The sequence below is a fragment of the Moschus berezovskii genome, chromosome 9 (genome assembly GCF_049115385.1).
Source record: "Moschus berezovskii isolate FMDL1 chromosome 9, NW_MosBer_1.0, whole genome shotgun sequence".
NCBI lineage: Eukaryota > Metazoa > Chordata > Mammalia > Artiodactyla > Moschidae > Moschus > Moschus berezovskii.
The window spans coordinates 87,852,903-87,875,804 of NC_142468.1; the positions used below are offsets into that span (position 1 = coordinate 87,852,903).

The window sequence follows — 22,902 nt, forward strand, 5'->3', positions numbered from 1 at the left end:
GCGTGCACTAGAGCCTCTGCTCTGCAACAAGAGAAGCTACTGCAACGAGAAGCCTGCACACCGCAACTAGAGAAAAACCCACCCAGCAACAAAGACCTAGCATAGCCAAAAATAAAGAAAATTATTTTTTAAAATGTTAAAATTCCCAAGATAATCATGAAGTAACTAACTAGAGGGTGATGCTTTTAACTATCAAACATTAAAACATGTCTTTGGTTATTCCATTCCCACATCTTTTGGAAGCTGTCATTTATGTAATGATATAAATAAAATATACACATATTGTACTGCAAAACATAAACTTGAAAGGTGTTTTGAATCCTAGGAGTATTGGTATACAAGAAAAAAAGATACAGAAAAGTTAATTATTCCTATAAATCCCACATACAGTCTTTGGTAGGAGTGATAAACACTAAGTACTTAACAGAAAAGTTTTCAAGTCAAAAATCTTAAGGATAAACTAACAACTCCAGTTCACACCTAGGAAACCTATCACAGGCTTTGAAAAAGTTCAGCACAGAGGACAAAATCAAAAGCCATATGCTGAGTCAGATGCTGATGACTGACAAAATGTCAGAAACACAGGTTCGTTGACAATCATGTGAAAATAGAAAGGTCATAAAAATAGATCTAAGAAAACCGTGAGCATGAACAGAAAGGAATAAAAGAACAAGAAAGCAAAAATTACCAAAGTCAAGTTATTAAGAGTCAAAATTAGACAGTGATTCAATCAGTTCAGTTCAGTTCAGTCGCTCAGTCGTGTCCGACTCCCCACGACCCCATGAATCACAGCACCTAGCCTCCCTGTCCATCACCAACTCCCGGAGTTCACTCAAACTCATGTCCACAGAGTCGGTGATGCCATCCAGCCATCTCATTCTCGGTCGTCCCATTCTCCTCCCGCCCCCAACCTTTCCCAGCATCAGAGTCTTTTCCAGTGAGTCAACTCGTCGCATGAGGTGGCCAAAGTATTGCAGTTTCAGCCTTAGCCTCAGTCCTTCCAACAGTGATTAGGAAGAACTAAATAATTATGAAGCAATTATATAATACCAATGAAACAATTTTTAATCTTTAAGTTATAATTATCTAACAAAGAAATGTGAAGAAAGACAGTTACAGATCATTTAACACTTTTTTTTAAAATAGCTGCAGCAGGGGTCTGCACACTTTTTCTGTCAAGGGCCAGACAGTAAATATTTCATCCTCTGCAGGCCATAGGGTCTCTGTGGCAACTCCTCAGCTTTGCTGACACAGGACCAAAGCAGCCATAGACAAGACAGAAGCAAATGAGCTGGCTGTGCGCCAATCAGCCTTTGTTCATGAACACTGAACTGTGATTCATTTAATTTTCATGTGTCACAAAATCAATAGTACTCTTCTTGATTTTTTTACCATTTAAAAGTGTGAAAAACCATTCTTTGCTTGTGGACCTGTACAAAAACCAGGCTTCAGGCCCAGTTTGGCCCATGGGCCACAGTTTGTTTACCCTTGAACAAGAGGCATATTTACTTATGCTGCAGAAAAACAAACATCACAGCAGCAGGGCCGTTTACAGAGATATTTCAGCCTTCACAGCACAGGTCTTTCAATAATTAAGTTAAAATGATGCAGAATTGAGCTAATACAAAAATAAAATAATTATGAAATCAGACTGAAACACCAAATCTTAGGTCTGTTTAGTTCAACACAAAGTTTGTGAGACCAAATATTATCCAGGATCCTAAAATGATTTTTCCATTAACTAATTGATAACTTATGTGACATGCCAATAGTCTGACTATGCCTGAGTTTTCTCATCTTTGAAAGAGTGCTAATATTTCCTCTCTCACCGGTATAAGCACTGCTATAATAATAATTATAAAATACTATATATGAAGTATTTTGGAAAGAAAAAATATTATGTACTGTTATCTAAACTATCTGAAGAACTATCTTTTGCCTCTGAAAACCAGGAATAACACGAAGACTAAGGAACTCATTTAAAAACTGGTGAGGTGTATAGCACCCTCAGAATTGATCATCTTACTTGATTTCCCATTTCCCTTTCCCCAAACTTCCCACATTCCAAACTCAACAGATGGCTTGTGGCTTGCAAGTATGTCCCCTTACTTTGTTATAATAAAGCTTAAACAAACTGTTTATAAAATACAGAATTTAAACTACTAAACTATACTGTTGAGAAGTGGCACCAAAAAAACCCAAAAAAACCCTGGAGAATTAAGACTTTAAAAAAATAGTCACTAGAAATACAGATACAAGTTATTTTACACATAACAGGAGAATACTATTCAACTTACCGGTGCTTTCTCCTGATATTTTACCAACACCGTTATCTGCACCGCTGAGGCGAACTATACTGGAAGAACTTTGATAACTGAGCTTAGGAAGACAATCGGCACTTCCCTTTGCACTCTCGCACTCTGACACTGTAAAGATTAAAATGCAGTTTGTCTAGATGTAATCGATACACATCAATGGAGCCCTAAGGAGAAGTGGCTTTTAGTTCTAAACAGTTCCATCAAAAAAAATTGTTAAGAAAATACTGAACACCTCTGTATCTATTTGTCAATCAGAAATAAGTGATGTCATTTGAGTCGTCAAGGTGTGTATCAAACAGCTAAATAGTGGTCATGCATGAGGTCCATGCATACAATGCAGGCCTTTTATGTTTATTCTTTAGTTATGAAACACTGCTTTTGATGGGGAGAGGTAAGTGGGAAAAATATAAATCACATTTCATTAATAAAAGCATTAAGTAAAAATATTATTAAGCTCCAGGAATAAGCCACTGTTTGAAGAAATATGTATTTCTACTAAAAGAATAGTATTTGATTGGAGAGTGATTTGCCACTGAGACCACACATTTCACATATGGGGTATTTGTATACTGGAATATTAGGTGGTGGAGGGCTTATAATGTGAGGAAAGAGGAGTTTCCATGGGAAAGTAAAAAACAAAATTAGTACTTTGACACTTAAAGTGACTTGAATTTTCTATTAATGTAATCTTACAATTTTATACCATATCAACTTAGAACCTACAGGAACTAGAATCACTCCCTTTCTTATCTTTTTCTTCTTGAATGTCCTCAGTGGATGTATCCCCTCTTCTAACTTCATCCTTAGATAACGAACTATATCCAAGGTCAGACTGGCCACCTGGAAAAGGAAAAAAACCCTATGTTGTTTATCATAAAATTCTTTAATAAGAGAAACTGGATTAGAAGATACACATTGGTATTTAGGTTTACTCATAGAAATTTTTCTGGATAACTTCCAATTGAAAGCATTATTTTCTTAGCTCCTCCCCATCTCTATTAACGCAAGAAAGGAATGATCACAAAATAATCACATTTATTTTTGTCTCCACATTGTAGTCAAAAGTAACCATGTGTGTTTACACTACTAACTGGGCTCCAAAAGACACAGACAAACCAAACATTCTTTATTCAAGTCCATGACCTTTCTAGGTGAAGGTCTAAGATCCAACTAAGCAGTGGAGAAGAAAAATCTGTAGGGAACTCTTAACAGAACACCCACACACAGATCACTGAAGCCAAATGTCTAAAAGATCTTACCAAAAAATGGGCCTGTTTAAATTTGTTGATACGCAGTTTCTCTGAAAATTCAATTGAATAATTACTGAACTGCACATGAGTGCAAATACATGGGAATGAGAAAAAAGTCTAGAGTTAAATTTATTAAGCAAATGTTGCATCAATATAAGAAAACTTCTGATACACTGTTCTATTAAAGAGGCACGATAATTTTCAGCACATTGTTTTCATTAGACTAGCACATCAAAACATAAGGTTTTGAGTCCTAGTTCTCGATCTTAGGAGACATGATTTTAAGTAAACCACTTAACCTTTCTCTTTGAATCTCAAGTTCCCAAATGTATAATATAAAAGGCTGTTATATGAGAGACTACACATAAAATGATTTGATAAACTTGCAAAGAACTACTTAAAGAAACTGTATTATCATTAGGTGTTTACCTTAATATCTTTTTTATAATTTTGAGTTTGTATTTTTTTCTAATCAAAGTTTCAGCTCCATTTCCAAAGAAACAAGTTAAAAAATGTAAAGATAATTTTGATAAAATTCAAGGTTTTATTAGGTTCTTCACTGCAGATATCCTTTTTAAAGGCCATTAGTTAAAAGACGGATTTCTTAATTTTTAAGAGATAATGCCTGAAGATGACTACTACAACTCTGATTAAATTCACAATTGCATGAACAAGAAACAAAACCAGCCAAGGAAGAACTATGAAAATGACATTTCAATGTACACAGCTTATATTTATTACTCTCAAAAGTACACATAAAAAGAGATAGACCAAAATAATGTTAAAATTTGCAGAACCATAAGTCTTCATATTTTATTATTAATGTTTGGATTTTTAAGTTTAAAGTTTCTGCTCATTAATATGTAGCTATTATACTATATTCAAAAATCATGTCTAATTTTTATAATATACAAATGAAAAGGACAGAATTATTCAAATGTATTTTTTATGTGTGTCAGTTTTCATAATACTTACAGAAAGCTTACACACAAATCTTTTAATGAAAGTAATGCTACCTTCAGTGATACAATGCTATAAGTTTTAAATACGTTTAAATTTTTATTGTGATTTTTAATATAGATGAAAACTCACAAGAAGTTGCAAAAGTAATACAGTAAGGAAGAGTTCCTCTGTACCCTTTACCCAGCTTCCCCCAATGATAATATCTTGCATGAAACATGGAACACTGTTAAATCTTGGCAACTGATGCTGATATGGAACTATTATTCAGATTAAGGATCTAAGTTTCTTTCTTTCAAACCCTAATAACATTAAAAAAACCTCTCATAACATGCTCCTAATACAAAGAACTTATCCTAAGAAAATGATATGATAAAGAGACCTCTGTGCTATTCAGAGTTAATTGGATTGTCATGGGCTAAAAACTCGAATAAACTCTCTTAACCTTTCATTTTGACTCAAGTAGAGAATGCATAAAATTGCAGTTATTAAATATACTATCAAATGCCTACCATACAAAATTTAAAGACAATTAAATATACCATTGAAAATTAAAATCTACAAAAGACAGGTTAGCAAATTTAGTTCTTAAAATGTATTGCAATAAACGTATACATAAGCACACACAAACCTGTACTAGATCTATCATCGGAAGCATACACTTTGATTAAACCCGTATTAAAAGATGCCTGCTCCACAGTGTGTGTCCCATGACCACTATCCATGCTGCCATGACTAACAGCATCCAGGTCACTGCCATCTGCTTAAGAACACAATTTGACAGCATTTTACTACTTAGGGAGATAACCAAAAATACATATTAGTCTGTTGTTCAAGCTAATAATCTACTAATACTGATCATGAAGACTGTCTCATAATTAGCAAAATACAACTATAACAAAGAAGCCTATCATGAATTATTAATGAACACTAAAATAAGACCACCAAAGGCTGAAAACAGTTACAAGAAAAAAAAGTAAAATTTGGTGCTTTTTAAATGGGACGAATAATATTAGAATTTGCTTAATGACAATAAAAACGAGAAAACATTCAATATTTTGAAACATTAAAATTTCCAAATAGTGTAGACTGTAACTAGTCAATTAATTTTAAAGAAAAAGTACAACATATACATCCCTTAAAAACCTGTAATTACCTGAGAGAGCCGTTTGTGATAAATTCGCATGCTTCTTTAAAGCTCTTTTGAACTGTGCTACTCCTAAAACAACATTTCTCACTTTTGTCCAAAGAAAATAGCCACTACGACTCCTCGAAGGCCAAGTACTTTCTAAAACAGCCTATTCATTCAACAAAATAAAATAATTAGTGAAATAATTTTTATAAATGAACATTCATCAGCTCTAGAGTTAATCTAAAGAACTGTACAACCCAAAATAGAACAAAAAATATTATTTTCAATTTACAAAATATATTTAAGATACTCTAAAATAAATACCACAAACCCCTGCATCATTTATTTCTGCCGTTAAACTAAGGTTGTAAAATGACAACAGTTATATTTAAGTCAAAGTAATTACCTTATTATAATAGCCATAAGTAATGGCATTTGGGTCAATACCAGCTTTCTGCATTTCAAAAAGCACTCGAACTGCAAGCACTGGCTGATCATATTGTCCACAGAGCTGCATAAGAATGCGGTAGCACACCTGGAGCACAGAAGGTTTGAGAGTGTACAGCAGCAAAATATCTATGTACATATATCCTGAATAAAATAATAAGGATAACTGTTACCTCATCAGGTGGATCCATCTTCTTTGACTGCATTTTTTTAAGTACATCATATGCTGTTTTCAGAGCCCTGACTTTTGAATGACATACTTTCACATAAGCTGGGAGACAGATAAACCAGAGTCCATAACAGTGACGCAGTAGACACCTAGACCACATCTGAGGAATGGAAGAATATCTCTTGGCAATTTTATGGGCTGATTTAATTTCCTGGAAAAAAATGCAAGGATCTTATTAATAAACTTACATACTTAAAATATCCTTATTTAACTGAAGGCTGAACAAGTGTAACTCACATGCTTTTATAATGTTTCCCTAACATCTGTCTATAATTAATAAATATTCAAGCCCCTGCTTTAATCTGTATTATACAATATGTAAAATAAAGTTTGAGGATAAGAGAACTGGTTAATTTTTCGAAGTCAGATTATTCTACATTTTCTTCACAATGCTTCAGGGAGCATAATGTGGGGTAGTAAAATGTGGGGTAGTAAAATATGGGAGGAAGAGTGTCATATTTATTTTTGTTCTAATGCTTGATTACATGAAGAATACAAAATCATCAAAGCACCTGTTTTGTTCTTCTGAACATGGGAGAAGGGCTACTAGGACTACTTGATTTTGAAGGCAATTTGCTCTTTCGTGTTTGTAGAAATCCTTCAGGTCTCTCAAATAAATTGTTCCTAAGAACTGGGAATCCATTATAGCTGTTTTTGAAAAGAAAAGAAAAACTCAAGCACATATAGATGATCATACTGGTTACAAGCTAAACAAATTATGACCAATAACTTCTTATTTTAACTTAACTCATTTTAACTCATTTTAATAGTCTTCCTCCATAAGGGTTTGATATATAATCAACAAATATTCATACTGATGATGCTTTTTTTTACTATAATAGTTAAAAATGTAATAGCCAAATACATATTCAAGGATATATTTTGGAGAGAAAAAAGTGAAACACATTTAAATTTTGCTAAACTTGACATCAAACTCCAAAGTAACTCAAATTTTACAAGTGAGTATTCATGCAGATAAATAGCAAACATACGAGATAATATGAGAATGGGTAAAAGGCCCACCAAATCAATACTCTTTCAGACAGGAGAGTTATTAATATCATTGCTTGGATTAACATGTTACTATAGAACTTTCCTCTTAAAAAATGCAAATAACATAAGTCAACGAGGACAGGCTCTCACATTATTATGAAAGGATTTATCAGGTTAGCTAAGTAGATTCAGGGCCTCATTAATGAGAAAGAAAATTGAAGAAGTTGGAGAATAGGAAGAAAAGATTAGACTGGGTGACTATGAGGAGGTAGATCTAATTTGGGTGCTAGCGTAGGGTGTCTGGGCATTTAAAAGGTAGTAGCAGGGACTTCCCTGGTGGTCCAGTGACTGGGACTCCAGGTTCTCAATGAAGTGGGCCCAAGTTTGATTCTTGTTTGGGGAACAAGATCCCACATGCTGCAACTAAAGATACTACGTGCTACAGCTGGGGCCCAGCACAAACAAATAAATATTTAAAAATGGCAAAAAGGTAGCAGCAGCTAGGTAAAAGAAATGCTAAAAACAACAGAAGAAACCTCTGAGAAGCAAACCTATCCTACTTTAGATTATTCTTAAAGGCATATGCTGCTGCTGCTGCTAAGTCACTTCAGTCGTGTCCAACTCTGTGTGACCCCATGACGGAAGCCCACCAGGCTCCCCCGTCCCTGGGATTCTCCAGGCAAGAACACTGGAGTGGGTTGCCATTTCCTTCTCCAATGTGTGAAAGTGAAAAGTGAAAAGTGAAAGAGAAGTCGCTCAGTCGTGTCCGACCCTTAGCGACCCCACGGACTGCAGCCTACCAGGCTCCTCCATCCATGGGATTTTCCAGGCAAGAGTAATGGAGTGGCTTGCCATTGCCTTCTCTGAGTTAAAGGCATATAAGTAGTTTTAATTACCTAAGAAGAAAACTAACTATAATAAAAGATAAACTGTATCTATTATATGTTATTATAGGAAAAGCCAACAGAACAAGAAGCTATTAGTAATGACTGAATATTAAGTAGGAATAAAATAGCAAAGAAGTTCAAGAAAATCATGTCCCTTAAAAAAGTTCATTGTATGTATATGGCGTGATAAGAAGAAACACAGTGCGTCTTATGGAAACTTACTGTCTTATTATTTTATACAGAATATGTAAGTATATATATGAATTACTACCTCTTAGTAACAGGATTCACTGTGCCCATTAAAGACATTTAAGTTTATTTCCAATGATGGGTATGATTATACCAAAATCATATTAGTAGTCTCAAGGTAAAAAATGACAGACTGTTTTAAAAAATGAGAACTTTTAAAGATAAGTAGTATTCTTTTTAAAGGACTAAATCTAAAGGTAAATTTTAAATTAAATAATTAAAACCAAACCACAAAAAGAAAAACAAAACTATATGAATGAAATATACCAAAAGATGTCTCTTAGAAGTATAATGTACAAGACAGAAAAAAGAAATGAGATCTCGTTTAGAAAGAAAAAGAGAAGCTATCAGAAATATTTTAAATGTCTTTGAGAAAAGGCAGACTTTTAAAAAATCATATGAGCAATATCAGCAATAGATAAAAATGAAGGGTAGGAATCAGGTAGCTTATGAATTCAAATTCATCAATATTCAAAACATCAGTTAACTTGTAAAAGGAAGAATTTAATCCAAGTGATAAATGAGGATGTCCTGAAAGTTTTCTTTTCAATGAAAACAGCAAACTATGATTTAATTATAGGTATAAAATGGTTTTAGAATCTTTAAAACAAGAAATTATTATGGAAAAATTTTAAAATCATTTAAAATCTGAAGGGAACTGCCATTTTAATGGTATGTTAGAAACAATCTCTAGTTATAACAAATATTATATATCTGTATGTATGTGTGTGTATATATATATAAAATACATATCTAGATAGATACATAGACTATGATAAATCCACCTCTGTCATAACCCTATCATTTTGCTCAGAGCTTTTCCCACTAGACTTGAAGGCAAGAACAATATATCATTCAAGTCTATATACCAAGCATTTAGCAGTGTCTGAACAAGCTTCCTAAATTAACAATGACTTATTCCAAAAGTTTTGAATTTCCTTGACTTAAAACTCATGGAAAAATTAAAAGCCTAAAAAAATTAAATCATACAAATCAAAGTCACAAATATCAACTCTAAATTAGATCAATATTTCTTTTTAAATTGAAGTATAGCTGATAATCCTTTTGTAAACCAAGGTTACATTAATCAGCATGTGTAGGGGAGGGGATGAAAGTGAGTAAACCAATCAGTGAGAAAAAAAAAATTCTATAATAAATGTGCTGCATTTTGGTGGGTCCTAACTTAAAATTTATGAGAACATATACTTATGGAGATATAGAGAGCTTCCTAAGTCTATATCATGCAAAATTATATATTTTTTCTTTTTATACCTCAAAACTTAGTAATGGATGTGGGATAAGCTTGCTTACCACCTAAAAATTAGGGATCTGTAAAGTTTGGATTTTTGAAAATACCACAGTCCTTAGAAAGCTACGTCACAGATGATGGATTGCTTCTCTCTCTGTCTCAAACATCCTGCCTCTTGAATACCTGTACTGTAAAGGGGGTTCTTCACCACTGGGTAGATGGGGGATCTCAGGAGGTGTCACAAAAACAGTATGTTCACTTTTGAAGGATTCATCCAATTCTATAAGTCGCACTTCACCACTCTTGTCCATATCCACCTGAAGGAGTTAAAAATATATATATATATCAAAAAGACACACTGACTAGACAAGTGTTCATCTATAAGGGAATCGTTAAATAAACCATTTACACAACTAGATACTAATAAGCTATTTAAAAAAAGAATGAGCAAGTTCTCTATGTATTACTACAGAAAGTACTCTGAGATAATTCAGTGAAAATAACAACATATTTAGTTTTCGCTTGTACTCACATAAAGAAATACTCAAAGATACTTTTTTTAAGAAAGTAATTATCTATATGGCTAAGAGGAGATGAAGGGAATGTACTAGAATGGAATAGGACCCAGATTTCCCAATATATTACCTTTTAATACTGTTTTGCATTTTGAATAGTGAAAATTTACTCAAGAAATACAACCTAAAAATGTTATATTAACAATAATATTGAAATGTGCATGAATGCATGCATGTTTGTGTATGTTGAGAATACTGGGTCTGTCTTTGATTTGGACTAAGTAAAATAAACTTCCCTAAGTTCTTCTAGGACATGTAGAAGCACATTTGTGTTAAGTTCTAGTCACATCAATATTTAAAGCATTTTGGTTGTCTGTTACCTCTAGATACTCTATGGTATGGTAATATTCATAAAAATAAAAACGTCATAGATTCTAAACTTCCCAAAAGGAACTCATAAACTAAACAGCACAACATTTTTAAACCAGATATCATACATATGACAAAACAGAATGCACAGAACTTTATCAGGTTAGATAGAATTAATGTCACATAACAGGAATAAATGGAGGGTAAGCCTTATTAACAAGTTAAATCTTAAGGTAAGGATTTACAGAAGAGTAGACCAAAAGCTTTACCATTTTCCTAACCTTTAAAAAGAGGTGATACAGTGCGAGTCTTCTTATATAAATTGTTGATTATAATTTCACAGCATTACCTGCTGTAATCTCTAGTATTAAAGAATGTTTCTAATGGTATATCCATATAGTGAACTAGACAATAATTAAGGCATATTTCAGAATTATAATGACAGGAGAAAATGTTCACAAAACAATAAAAAACTACTAAATAATATATACGTGTATCTGTATACACATGCCACATACACACGGAGTATGATTCTAACTTTTTTAAGACTGTGTCTATATCTGTTATATAAATAAAAACACTCTCCCACACACACAGAGATGCACACACACAGTTATCAAAATGCTACCTCTGGGTGCTGTTACTACTGGCAGTAATTTTCTTCTTTATATTGTTATTTGTTTTCCAATTAAAATAATGAATATGTATTATTTTTACTTGCTTTATAAAAATTACAAAAGCAACAAATGTTCAGAATAAAAATGTAAACAAGGAAGACTATACTACTTTTAGGATAAGCATTTATTTCAATTCTGTCAAAGGGTTTAAAAATTAATCAGTATATTATAAAAGAAGGTACCTTTCTTTTTAGCGTTTCAAGACTTTTATACAGTGAAACAAGCAATGATATAATAAATACAGTAAACTGGATAATCACAAACCCAGCTAGTACTCAGAATTGATACAATCTTTTTTAGAATGCAAGATACGTTTAAACACATCCACTTGATCCTTTTTTTCCCCTTGGGCTGCACTGCATTGTGCCATGCATCAAACCCGTACCCTCTGCAGTAGGAGTATAGACTCTTAACCACTGGACTGCCAGGGAATTCCCTTCCTCTTTATTCTAAGAAAAAAACCTAATATTAGAAAAAGTTATCAGTATGAAAGTTTTTTTTTTTTTTTTTGCAGGACTGCAATAAGCTTCCCTGGTAGCTCAGATGGTAAGTAATCCACCTGCAATGCAGGAGACCTGGGTTTGATCCCTGGGTCAGGAAGATCCCCTGTAAAGGGAATGGCAACCCACTCCAGTATTCTTGCCTAGAGAATTCCATGGACAGACCATGAGGTTGCAAAGAGTGGGACATGACTGAGCAACTAACACTTTTAGTTCTTGGGCTTCCCAGGTGATGCTAGTGGTAAAGAACCTGCCTGCCAATGCAGGAGACGTAAGAGACGTGGGTTTGATCCCTGGGTTGGGAAAATCCCTGGGAGGAGGAAATGACAACCCACTCCAGTATTCTTGCCTGGAGAATCCCATGGACAAAGGAGCCTGGAAGGCTATATATAGTCCATGGGGTCGCAAAGAGTCAGACATGACTGAGGGAAGGAAACAGTTCCAGGAAAGCTGAAGTGCTTGCCAGAGGCCCCAGAGCTTTTGATGGCAGAGTCAGAACTGCGGCTGAGGACTCCCAGTTCCCAGGCCTCTTGATCCTGGCCTATCTCACCAGATATGCATGTGGAACACTAGAATCTAAAATATGCCTGAGGGCTTACCTGGTGGCTCAGTGGTAAAGAATCCACCTGCCAACGCAGGAGATGTGAGTTCCCTCCCTGGTGTGGGAAGATCCCACATGCCTAGGAGTAGCTAAGCTGCAACTACTGAGTCTGTGCTCTAGAGCCCAGAAGCTGCAACTCCTGAACCCACATGCTGCAAATACTGAAGCCCGCACACCTGAGAGTCTGTGCTCCGCAACAAGGGAAGCCACCACAATGAGAGGCCCATGCATCACAACTAGAGAGTAGACTCTGCCCGTTGCAACTAGAGAAAAGCCCATGTAGCAACGAAGACCCTGCACAGCCTTAAATTAAGAAAAAAAAAAAAAGATTAAAAGAAAAAAAATGAAGAGAGTAAAGGTTACACAGGCTTCTGGTTGGACATGACAAATTAAACACAACTGTTTAGCTTCAATCCTTCCTGAAATCTCACCAAAACAAGAGTAAGTAGATTAAAAAACAATGAAGGCAAAATGAAATGGAGAGAAGCCAACAGCAGAGCTGAGTTCAGAACATTTTAGAAGCTGCACAGTAGCTTGATGAGACCTATGAAAGCTGAAAACCACAGGTCTGGCACTGGGGAGGGGATAGAGAAGAAAAAGCAAAAAGTCAGCCATTTTGTTCTACAGAGCATCAGAAAGGTCAGGTACGAAGATCATGATGCCCCTGAAGACAGGAGAGCAAGTGCGGTTGAATCAGGAGAATGAGTTAAATGCCCGCATTTGAGAACTCCCACTTCAGTGTTCTTGCCTGGAGAATCCCAGGGATGGCGGAGCCTCGTGGGCTGCTGTCTATGGGGTTGCACAGAGTCAGACACGACTGAAGCGACTTCACTTTCACTTTTCACTTTCATGCATTGGAGAAGGAAATGGCAACCCACTCCAGTGTTCTTGACTGGAGAATCCGAGGGACGGGGGATCCTGGTGGGCTGCCGTCTATGGGGCTGCACAGAGTCGGATACGACTGAAACAACTTAGCAGCAGCAGCAGACCCTTGCCCAACCCAGTACAGTTGGACCATGACCTCTCCCCAACAGCAGAAAACTGGGTTGGGTCTTTCTGAGTGAATCAGAGAAACCTTACATTTGAGGATGCCAGGCAGAGCTGGGGAAGATGAAGGAGATTAATACCATAAAACAGGTGAAATGAGTAAAAGCTTCCATGTTACAACAAGTGGAAAATCTCAGCTACCTTCCCCACTCAGCTCTGAGAATACTTGTGGTCAGGCTTATGAATTCCAGGCTAAAGACTGGAGATATTTCTTGGGGAAATTACGTAGCCTAAAAGAATTAGACATTGATCAAACAGGGACTCTAATGAAATACCTGAGTTCCTTTATGACCATCAATCTCATACCTAAGGAAGCTCCAAGCCTCACCTTCTAGAAAGAGCTCCACTGAGTTTTCTGTGTCTCATACTTGGTAACAAATACCAACTAAAGATAACACACAAAAAACCAAAAACTTGAAAAAGAATAAAATAAATATTAATATTAAAAGGTTCTCAGAAGGAGAGAATGAAAAGGGAAAAAACCCTTCAAAATAACTAAAATGAATAAGCCTACATCTGTGAAACAAGAAGATGCTATAACACATATACACACAAGAAAGGAGCATTCAGAGAATGAGAAGGAGCTCATGGCAATTATAAACATGATAACAGAGGTTAAAAGTATACTATAAAGGCTGAAAGATAAAATTGAAGACATCTGGAAAGTGGAGATATGACAAAGAGACAGAAAATAAGATGAAAACAACAACCAAAAAAAGAAAGAAAACAGAAAAGAAGATCAGGCCAGGAGGGCCAGTATACAAACAATACATATTTTGGAAAAAGAGAACAGAGAAATTGGAGGAAAGTAAATCTAAAAAAAGGAAACAAAACACAGCAATTTACTGGTGGTTCAGTGGTTAAGAATCTGCTGTGCAATGCAGAGGACACAGGTTCGATCCCTGCTGGGGAACTAAGATCCCACATGCCTCAGAGCAACTAAGCCTGTACACCATGAGAGAGAGTCCATGTGACACAGCAAAAGATGTGGCAAGGTAATGAAGATCCCACCTGCAGCAACCAAGACCTGATACAACCAAGTAAATAAATACATGAATCTTAAAAAATTATAAAAAAAGAAAACTATGAAAGAAAATACCCCAGAATTTGAAGGCCACGAGTTATAGATTAAAAGAGCCTATATACGTCCAACTCAGACACGAAAATGAAGGCTGACACCAGGGATATCCTTGTGATTTCAGAACATCAGGGATCTTAAATGCTTCCAGAAAGAAAAAGAGATCAGGCACAAAAGATCTAGTACTAGACTAGATGTTATTTTCAACAGTAACATCTGAGGCCAGAAGACAATGTAGTCATGACTTCAGATTTTACATCCGACCAGGTTAGCAATCAAGTATTAAGGGAGAATAATGAAATTTGCAGACAGGCGGGCATCAAAACATGTAACTCCATGGAGTCTTTCTCACTAAACCACCAAAACCTGTGATTCATCATAACAAGGAAATAAACCAAGAGGGAAGTTACTGAAGCCAGAAAGCTGGGGATCCAACTCTGAAGAGAGGTCAGTACAATTCCCAAGATGATGGTGAAGGAAAAACTAGGATGACAGTCTAGAAAGCAGTTGAGACTGAAACACAAAGATGGAAAGCTCCAGCAAGAGTCAAAAAAAAACCCAGATGAACTGACAGACTTATCTGACATGTTAGAAAAAATTGAGATTTTTAGATTTTTTACCTTCATAGAAGAGCTTATAGATGAATTAACAGTACATACAAAATTAGAAATATAGCAATTATTAACTTTAGGGAAAACAAAGTCCATACATAAAAGAAAATTTAATTACAATATATACATATGACCTGTGACTACATACAAAGTGAAATTTGCAGACAGGCATATTGATAAAATATCAATTAAAGTATCAACATTGAAAACCACTTGACCAACTATGGGAGAATTTTGGTGACGGCAGTAGATACAACCTTAATGGATAATATATAAAACAATAAGCAGCAATAACAAGACATCATTTGGAAATCTTAAAGTAAATGACTGATGAAATAGCTGAAAAAGAAAGTGGTTGCCTCTGAGAAGAGAAACTAGGGGTGGGAAAAAAAATGGGACCTAAGCCTTTAAAATCATTTGACTTTTTACCCTATGCTATCTTTTAATGTGGTAAACAATAAAAAATTACTTTTTAGAGATTTGGCAGCAATATACAAATGTTTATAAGATCTGGTTATGTAAAAAATTAGGAAGTAAACCACAATTATGTTAAAAAATCATTGAAAGTAAATGTAAAATGGATATTAGAGCACCGAGCTTATGGAGTTTTTGCACCCTTTTATTTTCCACACTTCCTGTTACTTCATAAAACAACATTAGGAACATGTCAATAATAACTCAAAATCACTGGTGTCCCTAGAAGGATATAATGTTCATCAGTTCAGATCAGTTCAGTTGTTCAGTCATGTCTGACTCTTTATGACCCCATGGACTGCAGCATGCCAGGTCTCCCTGTCCATCAACAACTCAAACTCATGTCCATCGAGTCGGTGATGCCATCCAACCATCTTGTCCTCTGTCGTCCCCTTCTCCTCCTGCCTTCAATCTTTCCCAGCATCAGGGTCTTTTCCAATGAATCAGTTCTTCGCATCATATGGCCAAAGTACTGGAGTTTCAGCTTCAGCATCCGTCCTTCCAATGAGTATTCAGGACTGTTCTGCTTTAGGATGGACTGGTTGGATCTCCCTGCAGTCCAAGGGACTCTCAAGAGTCTTCTCCAGGACCACAGTTCAAAAGCATCAATTCTTTGGTGCTCAACTTTCTTTACAGTCCAACTCTCACAGCCATACTGACTATTGGAAAAAACCATAGCTTTGACTACATGGACCTTTGTTGGCAGAGTAATCGCTCTGCTTTTCAACATGCTGTTATGTTGTAAAGTCCTAGTTTTTCTTCCAAGGAGCAAGCATCTTTTAATTCCATGGCTGCATTCACCATTTGCAGTGATTTTGGAGCCCCTCAAAAAAAGTCTCTCACTGTTTCCATTGTTTCTCCATCTATTTGCCATGAAGTGATGGGACCAAATGCCATGGTCTTAGTTTTCTGAATGTTGAGTTTTAAGCCAACTTTTTCACTCTCCTCTTTTACTTTCATCAAGAGGTTCTTGAGTTTTTCTTCACTTTCTGCCATAAGGGTGGTGTCATCTGTGTATCTGAGGTTATTGGTATTTCTGCCAGCAATCTTGATTCCAGCTTCTGCTTCATTCAGCCCGGCATTTCACATGATGTACTCTGTATATAAGTTAAATAAACAGGGTGACAATATACAGCCTTGATGTACTCCTCTCCAGATTTGGAACCAGTCTGTTGTTCCATGTCTAGTTCTAAATGTGGCTTCTTGATCTGCATACAGATTTCTCAGGAGGCAGATCAGCTGGTCTGGTAGTCCCTTCTCTTTCAGAATTTTCCAAGGTTTCTTGTGATCCACACAGTCAAAGGTTTTGGCATAGTCAATAAAGCAGAAGTAGATGTTATTCTGGAACTCTCTTGCTTTTTCGATAATCCAACGGATGTTGGCAATTTGATCTCTGGTTCCTCTGCCTTTTCTAAAACCAGCTTGAACATCTGGAAGTTTACGGTTCACATACTGCTGAAGCCTGGCTTGGAGAATTTTGAGCATTACTCTGTTAGCATGTGCTGCTGCTGCTGCTGCTAAGTCACTTCAGTTGTGTCCGACTCTGTGTGACCCCATAGACGGCAGCCCACCAGGCTCCCCCGTCCTTGGGATTCTCCAGGCAAGAACACTGGAGTGGGTTGCCATTTACTTCTCCAATGTGTGAAAGTGAAAAGTGGAAGTGAACTCGCTCAGTCGTGTCTGACCCTTAGCGACCCCATGGACTGCAGCCCACCAGGCTCCTCCATCCGTGGGATTTTCTAGGCAAGAGTACTGGAGTGGCTTGCCATTGCCTTCTCCGACCAGCTCTCTTTCCATTCCATTCCGTTGCTCAGTCGTGTCCAACTCTATGCGACCCCGTGGACTGTAGCCTACCAGGCTTCTCCGTCCATGGGATTCTCCAGGCAAGAATACTGGAGTGGGTTACCGTTTCCTTCTGAGTGCAATTGTGTGGTAGTTTGAACATTCTTTGGTACTGCCTTTCTTTGGGATTGGAATGAAAACTGACCTTTTCCAGTCCTGTCCATGGGCAACCCCATAGCATCCATGGGCAACCCCCAAATGAAATGAGAAGCTCTACATGATATGCAAACATTATTATGTAGATGAAAAGAGGTTAATGTAAATTATAACAGCAGCAGTGATAATGAAGCAGAAGAGATGAACCAGAATAAACAGGTTACAACCAATACCAAAGGACACCGGAAAGGAAGCTGGAAACCAACCACTCTGGTCTTCATAATGGAATATTATAAGAGAACTGTCTGTCTGTGAGCATTCGGTGTTTTAAAATTTTTATTTATTTATTAGCTTTTCCCTGTCAGAACTGTCCCTTTGTTTGCTTAGGAAAAAACCTATGGACATGGGCAACTGCTCTAAGTATTGTAAAGTCTACTAAAATATTAAAATTGTGCTCTGTAAATTCAGTACCTTGTGATAACTTCCCTTAGCTTGTCTACTAATAAAATCTCATTTCAACATTACAAAAACTACCATGTAATAAATGCTTCATTTATCAGTTGGGCATTTCTGTCTTTTGGAAAACACAGTGACATCTGTCTCTACTGGGAGAATAAAGAAATCCAACACCCACGGCAGGATAAAATTAAAATAATTTTCATATTCTCTTCATATTTTTTCACAAGACATTAATATGCTCAGAAAACACTGCAGAGGGATGCTTGGGAGACGAAGAAAAACCTTACCAGACTATTTGTTACACAAAACTGCTTTCAGTTAAGCTCCATCTTATAGGAACAGATTGTAAGGATTTAAAATACAATCATATGAAGAAAAAGAATACATGGCTTTCAAATTAGTCATAAATGAAACACAAATAATTCTCATATATTGTTTTTCTTAGTCCTAGTCAGCATTACCCACTCCAGGTTTTTTAAAGTTGATCAAATGTTTTCTGTTTGGATAAGCTAAGATCAAAAGAAGAATATGTCTAATTTTTGTTCAATCTTAGCCATGGATTGGCTGAAGCACTTAATGAATATCTAACATTATTTAGTTTTCATAGCCAGACTGCCAGAGGGGATCTGTTCACTTAAAAAATTAAGCTCACAGTCACTTAGCTAAGGAATAATCCCATATGAATGTCTATTTTAAATGTATTATTGATATTCAAAAACCATTTACACATTAAAAGCAAACGCTTTCTGTGCTTAATGCACTGAAACTGTGTTATTAAAATATGAAAAATAGTAACAGCACTGTACAATTATTTACTATTTCAGAGAGTTCTGCTTAATAGTAGGAATACAATTAACCTCTATTAAGATATATTTTATGATATCACAAATAAAATCACTTTTAACTAAGAAAAAGATCCAGTTTGGATTTTTGACATTTTATTATTTTCTCTAATAAGAGTTCCTTGAATTATAATAAAGCAAATAAAAGTAACTATGTTTTAGTGAGTAAATTTTCCAGTTTTGACTTTCTTAGTAATCATTAAAATTCTTAAGTATAATATGAATCCACTATATATAAGTGATATTTTGTTGGATCCAGACTTTGAATAGGTAAAGAGCATTTTAGGGAAACAATCTGCCTAGACACAATAATTATACATTCAATTGGGTTGTTTCTATTTTGAGACTTCTCAGAATTTATATTCTTTAAGTCAATCATGCCTCACACTACTTTTATCAACAGTTAGTAACCTATTTTCAGAAAATCCTAGACAATACAGAAATTTTCAGTAATCAAATATCCTTCTTAGAACATGATACCCTAAATACCCCAAATTATAAATCCTGTATGTCTTACAATATTGTAAGAATTTTTTTAAACCACGTGATACCATTATATGAGTTTTTAGCTGAAACACAAACTTGTGAAAGCAAGATACACAAAATGAGCAAGAAGTAAAAGGGAACAATACAAGATTTTTCTTTTCTGCACCGTTAATTGGATTCTTCCAACTAATTCAGTGTTCCTATGTACATTCATAAATTTATTGGCTAAAGCAGGCTATTAGCAAACCCTGTCACTAATTTGGTCCCTTATGATTCAGTTGACTTGGCACAAGGAACAATTGTTACCCAGTTATTAATATATGCCACTGTTCACAAGGGAAGCTCAGCACCATAGAGGAAGCCAAGCACTACAGAGGAAAAACATTCAAAGTGCATGCTAGTCAGAAACATTTTTATTTAAAAAACCAAGAGAATTATTTCTATAAAAAAAAATTTAGAGAAATTATTCTTTAAAGCATATTCTTTTATTCATTGTACACCTTTTCTATTTATTTATTCTTCCTATTAGTATTTAACTTTAAAAGCACCAAAAAAAGGCAAATTAAAAAATTTAATTAAAATATTGAAAAGCACATTCTTAGTATAATGCTATAATGAAGACAAAACTATCAAGGATCTATAATGTTACTTCTCAAAATAAACAGGATTTCAAGGCAGAACTTACAAAAAATCAGGGTTCTAAAAGTCTGTCTTATTTATATAGGTTATTCAAACTACAAAAAATGAATTTCCCAAAAAAACAATATCCTTTTTGGGGTGATAGAAATGTTCTATGTTTGGGTCATGGTTACATGGAAATCTGTATTTGCCAAAACTTACCAAACTGTACACTTCAAAGGTGCATTTATCGTTTATATATTTATTACAATAAATTTGGACTCTAAAAATTTGTCCTAAAAGGTGGTTAGAATACCAATCCACCACAAAGAAATTTAATACATATTTCTGGCACAACACTATAGCCATGCACCATCTGAACTACAGATAGTCACCACATATATCAGTGTTTCTATGAGAAAATGAATTTTGAGTTCTAAGAAAATATTGGCATGTATCCACCTTTCCCCTATTCTCAAGCATTTCAGGGTTTTGCTGATGGCTCAGCAGGTAAAGAATCCACCTGCAATTTAGGGAGATACGGGTTTGATCCCTGGGTTGGGAAGATCCCCTGCAGGAGGAAGTGGCATCCTGCTCCAGTATTCTTACCTGAAAAATCACATGGACAAAGGAGCCTGGTGGGCTACAGTCCATAGTGTCTCAAGAGTTACATATGACTGAGCAACTAAGCAGCAAAGCAAAGCATTTCAGGACTAGGGTGGTTATTTCTGGGCATCTTAAGTTTGTCAACTCTCTATCAGCACCAGAAACAGTATTTTTCCACATCAGTTATGCCTCACACGTTCTAATTCCAGATCAAACTCTGATACCTCATTTGCTGGCACCACCCAGTGGGAACACTTAGACTCTGCCTTGCTTAGACTCTGACACTGTGCTGTCCTCACGTCTACATGGACCTATCCTGTTCAGGGTCTGACCCGTTGGAACAGTCTGTCCTCCAGCATGGACACTCTCTTCATCCTGCTCATCCTCTGACCCCCCACCATGATACCCTTGCATGGATGAATGCTCTCCTCAACGTCTTGGGCTCCAACACCCCATGCTCAGCTGCTCCTCCACCCATTCAGATTCTGGCCCCTCTCTCTGGGCCCCTGTTCCCCAAGCTCCTCTCTATCCAGCATGAATAATCACTTTGCTCTAACCTCACTAATGACAGTGGACTACAGGGAAACGGAGGGTTTCACAGATGAACATAATAGAATTAATTCACTTAATTTATGCTACAAATGCACTCCCAAATTGTAGAAATATTCAGGTGAAATATTATGTTCTACTCCTACTCTCAATGTGTGACAATCCACTTCAGACCAAAAGGAGAGGTGAAAATTAAGGATGCTCAAGTTAGAGGTCCACAGACTTGGATAAAATCCCCTTAGTCTATAAATGGACAGGAACGGTTACAGACATGGCTGCTAAAATAAAACTCATAATTTAGTAAAATCCTGCAAAGTTATAAGTTCCATAACATCTAGGAGGACACCAAAACGTTCATAACAAAGGGTCAATGATTAAATGGAATTAATTAAATTTTTTTGTGTGTGTAATAAAGTTTTATTAAAGGATAAAGGAGATAGAGAAAGCTTCTGACATAGACATCAGAAGGGGGCAGAAAGAGTGCCCCCCTGCTAGTCTTCAAAAGCTGGTTAAGTTATAAATAGAAACTGTAACTCAGAACATTTATAATAGTCACACAAAATAAGTTAGGGCACTGTAGACACACTATATGACTTACTTTATCTACACAATCATCAAAAAATGCCAGGCTTGCATCTTTATCACTGACGAAAGAACATTCTTCAATGAAGCGAATAAACATTTGTGTTTTGGTCATCATGTTATAGAATTTCTGATGTGACCGGTCCCGACTTCTTAAGAAAGCTGTTCAAAATAAATTTACAATGTTAGTATATATAATATATTCATAGGTTCAGAGAATTTTTGAGCTAGCAGGAACTATATCAAACATGTCATCGATACCCTCCACACTCTACTGTTTTGCAGAAAAAGAAACAGACTCCTGAACGAGACATGACCTGACAAAGATAGCAATAGGAAAGGAACCTGAACCTATTTCTTTGAAAGGAATCTTTTTAAAAATTAATTTATTTTACAATATTATATTGGTTTTGCCATACATTGACATGAATCCGCCCCGGGTGTACATGTGTTCCCCATCCTGAACCCCCCTCCCACCTCCCTCCCCATCCCATCCCTCTGGGTCAGCCCAGTGCACCAGCCCCGCGCACCCTGTATCATGCATTGAATCTGGACTGGCGATTTGTTTCACATATGATATTTTACATGTTTCAATGCCATTCTCCCAAATCATCCCACCCTCGCCCTCTCCCACAGAGTCCAAAAGACTGTTCTATACATCTGTGTCTCTTTTGCTGTCTCACATACAGGGTTATCGTTATCTTCTTTCTAAATTCCATATATATGCATTAGTATACTGTATTGGTGTTTTTCTTTATGGCTTACTTCACTCTGTATAATAGGCTCCAGTTTCATCCACCAGAAAAATAAAAGACCCAATCAAAAAGTGGGCCAAAGAACTAAACAAACATTTCTCCAAAGAAGACATACAGATGGCTAACAAACACATGAAAAGATGCTCAACATCACTCATAATCAGAGAAATGCAAATCAAAACCACAATGAGGTGCCATTTCACGCCAGTCAGAATGGCTGCTATCCAAAAGTCTACAAGCAATAAATGCTGGAGAGGGTGTGGAGTAAAAGGAACCCTCTTACACTGTTGGTGGGAATGCAAACTAGTACAGCCACTATGGAGAACAGTGTGGAGATTCCTTAAAATACTGGAAATAAAATTGCCATATGACCCACGAATCCCACTGGCGGGCATACACACTGAGGGGGCATACACACTGAGGAAACCAGATTTGAAAGAGACACGTGTACCCCAATGTTCAGAATCGCAGCACTGTTTAC

The 22,902-nt window shown here is 36.1% G+C and overlaps 1 protein-coding gene across 6 annotated transcripts in view; it reads right to left on the bottom strand.

Annotated features, from left to right (window-relative positions):
• The window catches only part of DENND4A (DENN domain containing 4A), a 137,525-nt gene that overhangs the window by 27,024 nt on the left and 87,599 nt on the right, over nucleotides 1-22,902 (bottom strand). For 4 of the 6 annotated variants that reach the window (XM_088839919.1, XM_055437283.2, XM_055437285.2 and 1 more), the window contains 9 exons: nucleotides 21,683-21,828; nucleotides 9,898-10,031; nucleotides 6,849-6,984; nucleotides 6,281-6,487; nucleotides 6,067-6,195; nucleotides 5,685-5,826; nucleotides 5,160-5,291; nucleotides 3,042-3,158; nucleotides 2,298-2,426 (listed from right to left, as the gene is read on the bottom strand). In XM_088839919.1, the coding sequence (XP_088696045.1) occupies nucleotides 2,298-2,426; nucleotides 3,042-3,158; nucleotides 5,160-5,291; nucleotides 5,685-5,826; nucleotides 6,067-6,195; nucleotides 6,281-6,487; nucleotides 6,849-6,984; nucleotides 9,898-10,031; nucleotides 21,683-21,828 (1,272 nt within the window). The remainder of the gene's footprint in view (nucleotides 1-2,297; nucleotides 2,427-3,041; nucleotides 3,159-5,159; nucleotides 5,292-5,684; nucleotides 5,827-6,066; nucleotides 6,196-6,280; nucleotides 6,488-6,848; nucleotides 6,985-9,897; nucleotides 10,032-21,682; nucleotides 21,829-22,902) is intronic. The other 2 variants (XM_055437286.2, XM_055437287.2) reach the window with 2 other exon arrangements.